The 14222-nt window shown below is 42.9% G+C and overlaps 1 protein-coding gene across 1 annotated transcript; it reads right to left on the reverse strand.

Moving 5' to 3' along the window:
- Positions 1–1644: 1644 nt before the first annotated feature.
- On the reverse strand, positions 1645–13165 carry LOC131640328 (uncharacterized). Its single transcript, XM_058910737.1, has 4 exons — positions 12982–13165; positions 12343–12837; positions 11821–12249; positions 1645–1727 (listed from the first exon to the last, which is right to left on the reverse strand). The coding sequence occupies exons 1-4, from the start codon at positions 13163–13165 to the stop codon at positions 1645–1647; spliced, it is 1191 nt and encodes a 396-aa protein (XP_058766720.1).
- Positions 13166–14222: the final 1057 nt, after the last annotated feature.

The raw sequence follows: 14222 nt of genomic DNA on the forward strand, positions 1-14222 counted from the left end.
GGTGGTGGAAGAGAATGGCCTGAAGAATGGTGAACGTGAAGGTGAAAGGTGGACGGTGAATGAAAAAAAATGGCGTGAAGATTGATGAAGATGGATGAGAGAAGAATGTGAGAATGAAAAATGGTGGAGGATTGAGAATTGTGGAGGGAGAGTGTTTATATAAGGATTAGGCTCGGGTGAGTTAGGTTTGGAGTGAGGTTTGGAGTTAGTTGCTTAGGTTCGGATTCTGTTATAGGGAATTCAATTCAGTTAGAAGGTTGTTATTTCTGTTTTGGTTAGTTAGGTTCTGTTGGGGTTTGGTTAATTGTTAGGGAGTTATTTGAAATTGTAAAAGGTTAGGGTGGTTATATGGTGGTTTGAATTTCTGTTAAGGCTTGTTACTGAGCTTGGCAATTGGAGAGTGAGTTTTTTTAGCTCATGGTTGAGAGGTTGACAGTTTTTGTAGTTATGAGAAGTTAGGATAGGTTTGAAGGTTTGCTGTTAGAAGTTTTTGGTTACTTTTTCTTTGCTGACTTCTGAACTATCTTGGTGATGTGGTTGGTTGCATGAATTAATACTTGACTGAATTGTGTGTGTTGCAGGGCATATAAGAGGCTCAAAAGGAGATGGAATGTGGAGCATGGGGTTGTTGAGTGCAGGTATGGTAGCTGGGTTTGGGTGATTTTGGTAGTTATAGGTTTGTAAAACTGTTGGTTAGGTTTCTGTTGTGATTCTGTTAGGAGTATGATGCTGAGCTGGATTTCAATTAGCAATTGAGTATGTTAGTTGATGTTTTTATGCAATATGATTGCGGTTTATCGCTTTTGGCAGAGGACCAGTTTTTTATGGTTCAGTTGCAAGGTTAAATGCTAGAATCAGTTCCCAAAATTGCTAGAAACCAGGGTATTAGCTTGAGATATTCTGTGGGTGAGTTCTTGGTTTTTCCTCTTTTGTTGTAATCTTTATATGTATTGGGCTGTCTTTTTGTTTGATTTTTGAATTGAATGAATGTATGGGATGAGTTTGTGGAGGATGGTTAGAGGTATGTAGTGGGTTTGTGAATGTATTGAATGCAGGGACTGTTTTCTTTTTCTTAGGTTTGATATGAATTTTGTGGTTGTTTATTATGCAGGTTTGGCATTCATGGCACGGTTGCAGCAAGCGGTTCAAACTTGGAGTTACTATCATGTCCAAATGAAGATGAATGATGATCCTTGATGGCTTAGGGCGGGAAACGTCCATAGGATTAGTCGGTCGACTTTTATCAACCGCTTGAGAAATGTTATCTTTGTAATTTCCAGTAGCTCTGACTTTGCCATGTATTAGACATTTGTATGGTATAATTGTAATGAGACTTGTACTTTGACATAAAGTGAACATTTTTTCCTTCATTTCTCTTGAATTTTCAAACATTCTTTTCCACTTGTAAGTTGAATGAAATATGATGAGAAAGAATCCGAAGGTTTATTATTATTTTTTTTTAGAAGGACTTGGTCAAGAGTCAACCCTCACATTTGACTTGAATGGAAAATCTTGTATTATGAATAGGGACGAAGAAACCAACACAACCACATAATTCAACCATCTAAACCTCCAATGTTGGGACATAATCAAATGGCAAACAACAATAATCCTCTGAATAATACCATATGCAAGTGAATGAATCTAGTCCTCCATAACGAGAATGAGTTCATTAATCCCTAAAGAAGGAAGCAACTGATCACGAATTCCTGAGACATACTTGACTCCTAAACGAAGTCCAATAAGTCAAACGATCACCCATTATTTAGGGAAATAAACCTCGATCTTTGTTGGAGAATAGCTTTGTATAAAGATGAGAAAGAAGTACACACTAAGGAAACCTTACTCTTCCAAAACCCTCGATCCCAAGCCGACTTTATTGATTAATGATGCATGAGTATGTTAATGGCCTAGTGGAAGTATGCAGATGAAATGCGGAGCCAAAGCCAGTTAGAAATTAACGGGTAGGACAAATTTAGGGTATGACAGCTGCCCCTATTTAATCGTCTTAAACCTGAAGGTGAGATTGGCGCTAGCCTTTCGAACATTCGAGGTAGAAGAAGATTAAATATCCAAGTACCAGAAATTTGTCCTAAAGAGAAGATGGTGTAAGTGTCATCCTTATTTTTTGTTTTTGTTTTGATATCTGCTGGGGAAAGAGAATTCTCTGTTTTTTCTGATGGAAAAGTTTACAGTGGGTAATGGGTTTGAATGGAGATAGCTTATAACGTGGTAGCGGTGCCGACACGGGGTTTTCAAAGAGAATGGTTGTATGAAACAATGATCGAAAGAAAAAGACTTCGTGCAATTTACGACTCAACATCAGGACTGAAAGGAATAAGATCTCGTGGCGATCTATGACTCAACATCGAAAGAAGATCTCGTGGCGATCAACTCATCAACAGAAGAAAAGGGAATAAGATCTCGTGGCGATCTTATGACTCAACATCGAAAGAAGATCTCGTGGCGATCAACTCGTCAACAGAAGACAAGGGAATAAGATCTCGTGGCGATCTTATGACTCAACATCGAAAGAAAGTCTCGTGCGACTTTCCACACTTTGGAAAGGAATAAGATCTCGTGGCGATCTATGACTCAACATCGACTCGACATCGAGGGACAAAAGAAGACATTGTGTCAGACATTCATCAGAGATTGAAGATACCTCGCATCGGCACCGTGGTTGGAAGAGATTTGAAATGTAGTAGCAGATATCAATCGGAATTTGTAAGGACAAATTTTTGTGTGGGGATGTATTATTGTCTTGACTGGGTGCGGATTTGTATTATCTGGCTTATGCTCCGTATGAATGTTTGAGTTTTTATGGCGTAATGATCCACTGTAATGGATATGCTACGCTTTCGAGGATGCAATGCTATATGCAATGGATTCTATATGCAGAGAGTGCCAAATAAAGGCCCTTGGTGGGACAGAAGAGTAGAATCATTGGGGTCCGTTGCTTGTGATCTTGAGACGCCATTGTGGGTGGGCGTTGAAAACCTCATAGTGCCAAAGATGATTGGCAACTGTGTGGAGGATCAGAACATAACTCTGTTGGGGAGGAAGTGGCTTTGCTCGACTTTCCTTACATCCTATACTGCTTGGGGAAACGTGGGTTCTGATGGACACTTCTTCGTCTGCCGTGTAGGGGAGAGACATGGATTTCTTCCGGTGTCTTGTGCTTACCAGTACTGATGAATTATACGCTTGAACTTTCACGCGGGATGATGACGCCCTTTGTGGCATGTCGTAAGCCAAGATGACGACTAGAACCTGCAACCTGCACGAAAAACAACGTTTGGACGCAAATGGTGCCCCTTAGAGCACTTTTATGTTTATGTAACATCATGTTTCGTTTTGATTTTGTGATTATTATTCCCCATGTTTTCAATGCAATGTTTAATAACGAGTTAAATCACACCTCGCATGCGAAAAAAAGGAAAGCAGGAAAGAACATTTCTTATCAAAAGATCTTTTTATTGATGGAATGCCTATGAATAGGCTTCTGTACAAGGAAGCAACTCCTAAATGAGGTAGTTGCGAAAGGAAAATAAAATGCAAAAAGCAAAATGGCAAAGAGAAATGCTCGAATTTCCATTAAAACTGATATTGCTACAATTCCCATATCCTTGATCCTCTCAATGCTTTGCTTCAGAAGGGTAATGGTTGGATTGATCTGTCCGTTCTGCCAAGGGCGTATAGGGGTCTTTGTGAAAGATATTCAGAATGCAGCCTCTCGCTTTTGATCCCTAACTTTTGCCTGGATCGCCCTTTCGGGTTTTCAATCCAGCGGGATGCCCCTTTTTGCCTAAGTCGCCCTTTCGGGTTTTCAACTTAGCGGGTTATTCTTCTCTTTTTTTGTTTTATCCCTAAGTTTTGCCCAAACCCTTTTGGTTTGCCGGGATGCCCTTATTTTTGCCTAGGTACGTCGACCTAGCGGGTCTTTTATGCGTAGTATTTTTTGACTGAGTCTGAATTGACTGGGAGTGGAACGTCTTCCCCATCCATCTTTGTCAAGATTAAAGCACCACCTGAAGATGCTTTCTTCACAATGTATGGTCCCTCATAGTTGGGAGTCCATTTGCCCCTTGGATCGGTATGAATTGGCAAGACCTTCCTTACGACTAGGTCACCTGTGTGGAATTCTCGAGGCCGAATCTTCTTGTCATACGCTTTCTTGATCCTCTTTTGGTACAACTGGCCATGGCAGATAGCAGATAAGCGTTTCTCCTCAATTAGATTGAGATGATCAAGCCTCGTTTGAACCCATTCTGTTTCATCGAGTTTGGCGTCCATCAAGACTCTCAACGAAGGAATTTCCACTTCGACAGGTAGTACGGCCTCCATACCGTAGACGAGAGAGAAGGGAGTTGCCCCAGTTGAAGTACGAACCGAAGTTCTATAGCCATGCAAAGCAAACGGTAACATTTCATGCCAGTCCTTATACGTTCTGACCATCTTCTGGACGATCTTCTTTATATTCTTGTTAGCAGCTTCGACTGCGCCATTCATCTTTGGCCGATAGGGTGATGAATTGTGGTGTTCAATCTTGAACTCTTCACACAACTCTGCCATCATCTTGTTATTAAGATTGGACCCATTATCAGTGATGATCTTGTTTGGAACCCCATATCGGCATATGATCTCTTTCTTGATGAAGCGAGTAACGACTTGCTTGGTCACGTTCTTGTAAGAAGCAGCTTCAACCCATTTGGTGAAGTAGTCGATAGCAACAAGAATAAATCTATGACCATTTGAAGCTTGTGGCTCTATCCGTCCAATCATGTCTATGCCCCACATAGCAAAGGGCCAAGGCGACGTCAGGACATTCAGAGGAGTTGGGGGAACATGAATTCTGTCAGCATACACTTGGCATTTGTGACATTTCTTCACATACACATAACAATCACTTTCAATCGTCATCCAATAATATCCTGCTCGCAAGATCTTTTTGGCCATAGAATGTCCATTGGAATGAGTTCCAAAAGATCCTTCATGAATTTCCCGCATGATCAATTCTGCTTCGTGTCTATCCACGCATCTGAGCAAAACTGAATCATAGTTTCTTTTGTACAGGACGTCTCCTGACAAGAAGAATTTGGATGCTAACCTTCGAAGCGTTCGCTTATCACCAATCGTAGCATCTTCGGGATACTCTTGCTTCTCAACATACCTCTTGATGTCGTAATACCATGGCTTTTCATCATACACATCTTCAGTAGTGAGACAATGAGCAGGGAACACATGGGCAGGCTCTTTGTAACGGAGGATTCTTATATCTGGCGCTTCATTAGGGGAGCTAACTCTGAACATTGCTGCCAAGGTAGCCAAAGCGTCTGCCAATTGATTCTCCTCTCGTGGGATGTGATCAAAAGTGATTTCCTCGAAAGCGGGCAACAACTCCAAGATATAGTCCTTATAAGGAACTAAATTGGGGTGTCGTGTTTCCCAATCACCTCTTACTTGATGTATGACCAATGCAGAATCCCCATAAACCTCAAGGATCTTGATCCTCATATCAATGGCTGCTTCGAGGCCCATTATGCAAGCTTCGTACTCTGCGACATTGTTTGTGCAATCAAAGCATATTCTAGCCGTGAAAGGGATGTGAGTTTGACGAGGAGAAGTCAAAACTGCCCCAATACCATGGCCCATAGCATTTGATGCACCGTCGAACGTGAGAGTCCATCGCTCTCCTGGTTCGGGTCCTTCATTATCATCCAGTTTCATGATATCTTCATCAGGAAAGTCAAACTTCATTGACTGATACTCTTCTAATGGTTGATGAGCAAGATGATCTGCAAGGACACTTCCTTTGATGGCCTTCTGTGTGACATACTGGATATCATATTCTGATAAAAGCATTTGCCACCGGGCTAGTCTTCCTGTAAGGGCCGGTTTTTCAAAGATGTACTTTATCGGGTCCATTTTGGAGATCAATAGAGTGGTGTGGGTCAGCATATACTGTCTCAGTCGGCGAGCAGCCCATACCAAAGCACAGCAAGTTTTCTCGAGTAGTGAGTAGCGGGATTCACAATCGGTAAACTTTTTGCTCAGGTAATAAATGGCGCACTCTTTTCGACCGGACTCGTCCTGTTGGCCCAGCACACACCCCATAGATCCTTCAAGCACAGTTAAGTACATAAGAAGCAGCCTCCCAGGAACCGGAGGCATGAGAATTGGTGGCTCTTGGAGATACTGCTTGATCTTTTCGAAGGCTTCCTGACAACGATCATCCCAACGGATATCTTGATTTTTGCGCAGCAGTTTGAAGATGGGTTCACAAGTGTCAGTGAGATGAGAAATGAACCTGGCTATGTAATTCAACCTTCCAAGGAACCCTCGAACTTCTTTTTCATTCTTCGGTGCTGGCATGTTCTGTATTGCTCTTACTTTATCAGGGTCGACCTCAATCCCTCGTTGGCTCACAATGAATCCAAGTAACTTTCCAGATCGCACTCCAAAAGTGCACTTGTTTGGATTAAGTCTCAACTTGAATTTACGCAAACGAGCAAACAATTTCTCAAGATATACCAAGTGTTCCTCCTCAGTTTGGGATTTTGCAATCATATCATCGACGTACACCTCAATCTCTTTATGGATCATGTCATGGAAGAGGGTCACCATTGCTCGTTGATATGTTGCACCAGCATTCTTAAGACCAAAAGGCATCACCTTATAACAATACGTACCCCACGGAGTGGTAAAAGTAGTCTTGGTCATATCTTCAGGAGCCATCTTTATTTGATTATAGCCAGAAAAACCATCCATGAAAGAGAACACCGAATACTGAGCAGTGTTGTCGACTAGCACATCAATATGAGGTAGAGGGAAATCATCCTTCGGACTTGCCCTATTCAAATCTCGGTAGTCAACACACATGCGTACCTTTCCGTCCTTCTTAGGAACAGGTACTATGTTTGCAATCCAAGGAGGATACTCACACACAGATAAGAAACCAGCCTTCAACTGTTTTTCAACTTCTTCCTTGATTTTCAAAGCCATATCAGGTCGTGTTCTTCGTGGTTTTTGCTTTACAGGCGGACATTCTGGTTTGAGAGGTAGCCTGTGCATAACTATATCTGTGTCTAAACCAGGCATGTCTTCATATGACCAGGCGAAGATATCAACATACTCTCGAAGCAACTCAATCAACCTTCTCTTTACATCACTTTGCAAAGCGGCACCTATCTTGACCTCTCTTTTTGCTTCTTCTGTACCGAGGTTGATGATTTCTATGGCTTCTTGATGTGGCTGAATAGACTTCTCTTCTTGTCTCAAAAGTCTTGCCAATTCCTCGGGGACTTCACAATCTTCCCCACTATCCTCATCAGCTTGGTCAATTGGATTCTCAAGGATATCAGGACGTGGAACTGTAACATTATCATTTTTGATGGAGTTCGAGCCGGATCTGCACGATGGATGATTTATGCCTTAGAATGCAACACATAAAAAGGAAAAAAAAGGAAATCTTTGCCATTTTTGAAAAAGTTTTTTTTTTAAGTAAAAACAAAAATGAAAGAAATGGAACAGTAATTGCATGCGAAGATATGATTTTCATTCAATATTAAACAAATTGAAACAACATGGGGGCCCTTCTTTATACAAGTGGTCAAAATGCTTAGGGCGAAGCACATGACTTATCGAAACAAGAAAATTACATCTCCATAAAAGTGACTCTAGGGATGTCCAAGATAGTCCAATTGTTGAGTTCATGTCCAGGTGCAGCATGGCAAATGAATCTGGAGAGATCTTCTTCATCATCATCATCCACGGCGAGAACCTGACTTCCAGAACTGGTGCTTGCGCTGACGAACACTTGAGAAATGGGGGGAATCACCTTCTTTCCAGGAGTTATGCTGAGCTGCGTAGAGGAAGATGGCTGATACCTAAGGCCATACTTGTCTCGCTTCTCATGAACATCAATCAGCTTGCCCCAGGCACTATGGGGAGTACCAGCTTCTAAGAAAGCCTTAGCATCATTTAAAGACGAGAGGGGCGCTCCGAGTTCCTTCTTATTCTCGACCACAGGGAGTTTGTCAACTGACACAATCTCTAAGGCTTGAAAAGGTGTCTCTTGTATCTCTCCCTCCACTTCAACATAACGGTATGATGCCAGATTATTGACTATCAAATCCTCTTCACCAGTGATCACAACAATCTTGTCATTCACAACAAATTTCAAACACTGGTGGAGAGTAGATGTCACAGCTCCAGCAGCATGAATCCAAGGACGACCCAAGAGGCAAGTGTATGAAGGGTTTATATCCATAACGTAGAAGGCAATGTAGAACATGTGAGGACCAATCAAGACAGGCAGATCAATTTCTCCTTCTACGGACCTTCTAGAACCATCAAATGCTCTAACACTCATAGTGCATGGTCTCATCATAATCCCATCCATACTCAGCTTAAACAAAGTGGCCTTGGGCATCACATTAAGAGAAGAACCTGTATCAATCAGAACTCGAGACAACACATCATCCAGACACTTGACGGAGATATGCAATGCTTTGTTGTGTGCTCTACCCTCAGGTGGAAGTTCATCATCAGAAAAACCCAAACAATTACCAGCAGCAATGTTGGTCACAACCCCTTCAAACTGAGGCACGGTAATGTCTTGAGTCACGTGAGCGGAAGCCAGAACTTTCATCAGAGCATCACGATGAGCTTCAGAATGTACCAAGAGAGACAAGATGGAGATCTTGGCTTGGGTCTGATCAAGTTGGTCAATCAGTTTGTAATCACTTTTCTTAATGATTTTCAAGAGTTGCTCGGCATCTTGGGCATTACGTGTTACAGGAGGATCAACAGCAACTTGCTTTCCTTTTGCTTGTGTACTAGCCTCTTTGTTGGTCTCTTTAGGAGGCGGAGGAGGGGCAGCAAAGATCCGACCACTACGGGTAATGCCACTAGTGCCAGTAATATTTGTGATACTCGAAGTACCCACTGGAGGACAGTCAAACTTCTTCCCTCGAATGTACACGGCATTATAACTCCAAGGAACAACCTTAGAATCATTCACAGGAGAGGGAACAAGAGACGAGGTTGAAGGAGTCGAAGGAACATTTGGAACCTGAATAACCAACGGAGTCCTCGGAGCCTGAATGACCAAAGGAGTACTCGGAGCATGAATGACCAAAGAAGTGTCCTGAGTCTTTGATATCTCAGCAGGATAGTAAGGGATCTCTAAAGTAGCCACATCTTCGACAGGAACGACCCTTTCCACTCTAAGAATACCTTTATCCATTAATTCCTGGATTTCCTCTCTCAACCTAGTGCATTCCTCAGGATTAGAAGAACATTGCAAACAGTAGTCATGTAGTTCACACAAAACCTTCTGTTGCACAAGATACTCTCTGACAACTGCTAGCGGCATCCTAACCTCATTAACATCATTTACCAGGATCTGATCATCACATAACTCAATAGCATTGGTCGTACCAGCATGAGGAGGCATAGGATTATTCTGCACATTAGGACCAGTAGGAGCGAATGAGATAAGCTTGTCGTCAAGGAGATCCTGAACCTTCAATTTGAATGCTCTACACTTTTCAATAGTATGGCCTGGAGCCCCTGAATGAAATTCACATCGAGCATTAACATCATAACCGGGAGGGAGAGGACTAGGTGGAGGTCCAAGTTCACGGAGTTGTACCAATTGACCAGCAAGCAACTGAGGGAGAAGCTGAGCATATGACATCGGAACCGGATCGATACGCCTATCTTGGAATCTTGTTCTTTGCGGGCCCCTTTGACCTTGAGGCCTAGGGTTTTGTTGACGATTCTGAGGAGCAGCAGCTTGTTGTTGTGGTACGAAAGGCTGTTGGGGTGCCATCCATGGTTGTGGAAGAGCAGCAGCATATGCTTGAGGGACATACGGACCAGGAACAGCATAAGGCATCGGATAATAAGGAGGTGGAACAGCAGAATATGCAGGAGCTCGGCCTGGGTCAACAGAAGCGGTGCTAGTCTGACCTTCCTTCTTCTTCACAAACCCAGAATACGGCTTCTTACCATTACCACTTGAGTTGCTAGGATTAGTAACACCTTGAATGGTACCAGCCTTGACACAGTTCTCAACCCTCTCACCAATGATGACCACATCCGAAAAGGAAGGAGAAGTATTACTAACCATGTGCTGAAGATACGGCCCTTTCAGAGTCCCCATAAACAGATCAATCAACTCTCGGTCCAATAAAGGAGGTTGGACTCGAGCAGCAAGTTCACGCCACCTCTGGGCGTATTCCTTAAAAGACTCTTCAGATTTCTGTGACATATTCTGCAGCTGTGCACGGCTAGGAGCCATAGCAGTATTGTAGTGATATTGTTTCAAGAAGGCATCAACAAGTTCTCCCCAAGTACTGACGTTAGACCTCTCGAGTTTCATATACCACTCTAACGGGGCTCCAGTGAGACTATCCTGGAAGAAGTGCATAAGCAGAGGTTCGTTCTCAGCGTGAGCGGCCATCTTACGGCAGTAGGAACGAATGTGAGTCTCTGGGCAGGTAACTCCCTTGTACTTATCAAAATCTGGCACCTTGAACTTCGGGGGAATAACAATCCCAGGTACCAAGCACATAGCAGCAGTGTTAAAACTCGAAGTTTTAGCAACCTCAACGGCCTTAAGGCGTTCTTCAAGAGCTTGGTACATCCTAGCGGTCTCAGTCAACTCAGCAGTAAGATCATGTTCAAGGTCAATAACCTCGTGGTGGTCATCCACTACCTTCGGTATCCCCTCAGCAGGAATCTCCTTAGTTTTCACCCCTCCATCAGCAGAATTGGTGGGAGTATCCTTGATCAATCCAGCAACGCTCTTTCTGAGCTCTTCTTGTCCTTGGATAACGACATGGAGAGTCTCCATAAGTTGGGTCATTCTCTCCCCCATAACATCCATATCCCTACGGAGGGCAGCTTGGTTCTGCTCAAATTGATCCATGAGTCTCTCGTTGCTCCGGGTACGGTAAGGATGTAAGAAAGTCAGCTTCGTCGTCGGAAAAGAAATCTGTTGCTGAAAGGGACCCCAATTAGTTTCTTGTACAATAACCTGAAAAATGCAATGTGATAATGTGAATGTATGAGTGCATGTGTGCGTATGACGTGATGTGCCATTTTCAGAGTATCCAAGGTTTAATATTGATCCAGAATAGCTAACAATGTGACAAAAGATAAGTATCAAGAGAAACTAGTTCTTTTTATTCATAACAGAAATTTAAACTTGGGCAAGCCATACATCAACAAGATAGTTCAACAAGGGAAATAAAAGACCCCATCCAACAAGTCTGGTGGTGGTCGAAACATACAGACTCAAACATCAATCCATCTGAATATAAAACAGAGGTCCTCCTTGTCTGAAGTGCTCGTCGCTCCACTTCTTAGTTTCATCAAACAGTTTCTTGGTTGCTTCTCGATCTCTTCCTTTAAGAAGGCTTTGGATCACCTCATCTTTGCGAAACAAATGCCCATCCAGCTTCTTGCAGCACTCCTTGAGTTCGTCACATCCTTTGCATTCTGGGAGATAATCTTTCTCAGATATGTCCTCCATCACTCGATCTCTGAGCTTGGCATTTTCTTCTGTTAGTCGAGTATTACGGAGGTGACTTCCTTTCAGTTGAGTCTCAATTGCCATTCTTTTAGTGGTCTCTTCTTCCAGTTTCTTTTTCAGATTCTTCACTTCAACTCTAGCATCCCTTTCTATCTTGAGCTTATAAGCTTTCAAGTCTTCTCGGTACTCTCGCTTGAGTTTCTCTTCTGCCTCTTTCATGGCCCTTTTTAGGATCTTCTGGTGATCCTCGACAATAACAGTGGTGTCTCTTTCACCTTTTTCCGTTCTAGCCCTCTTTTGAACTCTGGAAGATCCTCCCTTCAGCATTTTGGCTTCGTGTGTCAACTCAACTCTTTTCTGGTCTATAAGACAATGTTTCGGTTGCGCATCCGACTTCTTTTCGTGCAATTGGGTGCATTCCATATCTACCTGAATACGATTCTCAGCAGGCACAGTGGCAATTGGAATCTTAGGTGGTTGCTCGTATAATGGGTTAACCTTCGGGAAAGGCAACAGGCGATCTTTAACTCTATTTTCAACCCAATCTGTGTAGGCTTGTTTGGCAACGGCATTCTTTTCACCTAGAGAAATCTGATCATCTGTATGGATGCTATTCCAGGCACTCTTCACTTTTTCTAGACCCTTTGGATTGGTTCCCTTTTCAAAGCAAACGGATTCGAATATCTCTTTGTCCAAAGGCTTGTCTTCAAGTGCAAAACCCAACTGGCGCAACGCTAGCTTAGGATTATAATTGATAACACCTTTTGTTCCTATGAGAGGAACTTTGTCAAAAGTACCACAACTAGTTATAACTTTCTCCACGTCCATTCCAGTGGGACACCAGACAATGTCATTTCCAGTAAGCCCCATGATCCTTTGAGGCCATTTCTGAGTAGAAGTAATGAAAGGACCACTTGTAGGTAGGTGGGACTTAAACCAGGTGTATAACAACGGCAAACAATTTCTTATGGCTCCTCCTTTCCCATATCGAAAGTGAATGGAATAGTACGTATCGGCTAGCAAAGTAGGGATCGGATTCTTATCCACGAAAAGACATATAGCGGCCAGATCAACGAACTTGTGAATGTTAGGGAACATCACGATCCCATAAATCAAAACGGCCAGAAGGGCGTTGAAAGCTTCCCACACCTTTTTGTCGGCCAATTCTTGGGCCTTCTCAACCAAGAAACTCATATAGAAACCATGAGTGTTACCATTCTTCTTCCAATTCCCAAGAACGTCTTCTATGCTCAAATAAAGAGCGTTGGCAATGTTGTCCAAATCAGGTTTCTCTGGGACACAAACGAAAGGAACCTTGTGTTGAATCTTGATATTGAGAAAGTGAGAGTACTCCTCGAGAGTGGGAGCCAACTGATAGCCTGAGAAGGTGAAACAACGCAAGTCAGGATCATAGAACTGGAGAAGAGTAGACAAACCCCATTCGTCGACGTGTGAGTCCAAAAGAGTCAAGATGTTTCCATAATTCTCAGTGAACACAGTTTTATTATGACCAGTGATCAATCCACCCAACTGCCCCAACTGAATCAAGCCTTCGCGATGGAAACTGTAAGTGTGAGTACGCCTTGTAGCTTCTCTGGTAGCGGTCACGTTGTTAGCCATCCTGGATGAAAAGTAATAACCTCGGATACCCTGAAAAATGGCATGCATATGAGAAATAATACTATTTTCCCTTTTTTTTTCCTTTTTCTTTTTTATTACATCTTTTCATTCTCTTTTTTTTTGAAAATAAATATGCCATGATGAAAATGATGCAATGGAGGTTCCCCCAATATGAGAGAGTTGTTGTGTCGTCTCTGAGCAGAATCACATGTCATAAGGTCGAAGGTTCGGCATAGGTGCCACACAGCCATAAGAACAATAGTCACCAACGGTACCTGTCATGTATATCCCTCCCCACTCACAGGTGAACCTAGACACGGACAAGTGGTCCCTAATGGTCGCCAGGAATTTCGAACAAACAATGAGAGCGCCTGCCTACGGCCATAAGCATGCCGGACAGAGATCGCCCCACCGAGTTCTCTCCTGGTTGTGGTATGTTATGCCAACTCTACGTGCCAAGCGCCACGAGAGCCAACATAACTATCCACGCTAAACTAAGTGTATGCTCGGTCTGGGTAATGGACCTTTTACCTCATAGAACATCCCACCCAACCTGCAAAACAGAACAGAAGACCCCAAGGAACACAGAATATAATCCATATGCATGATGTGCAAACAGAAATAAACATGATATGCAAGCAGAAAAATAAACATGCAAACATATATACAAGGTATAGACATAAAAACAAATAAACACCCAGTAAATAAACAAACAAACGCAGGCTAGGATCGACTCGCTAAGGATGGACCAGCAACAGGTCTAGCAACATCCCCAGCAGAGTCGCCAGCTGTCGCACGCTCGCGAAAAATGAACAGAGTCGCCACCAATATATTTATCCCATAAGGGAAAGGAATATCAGAAAACCTAACAAAGGAAGGAACAGGGTCTTGCGACCAGAGAATCAAGGTACGGGAGTCGGTTACGCAAGGGGAAGGTATTAGCACCCCTCACGCCCATCGTACTCGATGGTATCCACCTATGTTTGTTTCTATCTAAAGGGTGTGTACTATGTCTATGTCTATATGCGAAATGAATGCAAAATGTAGGGAAAAGAAG

Source organism: Vicia villosa, unplaced genomic scaffold (genome assembly GCF_029867415.1).
Source record: "Vicia villosa cultivar HV-30 ecotype Madison, WI unplaced genomic scaffold, Vvil1.0 ctg.003058F_1_1, whole genome shotgun sequence".
NCBI classification, from domain to species: Eukaryota; Viridiplantae; Streptophyta; class Magnoliopsida; order Fabales; family Fabaceae; genus Vicia; species Vicia villosa.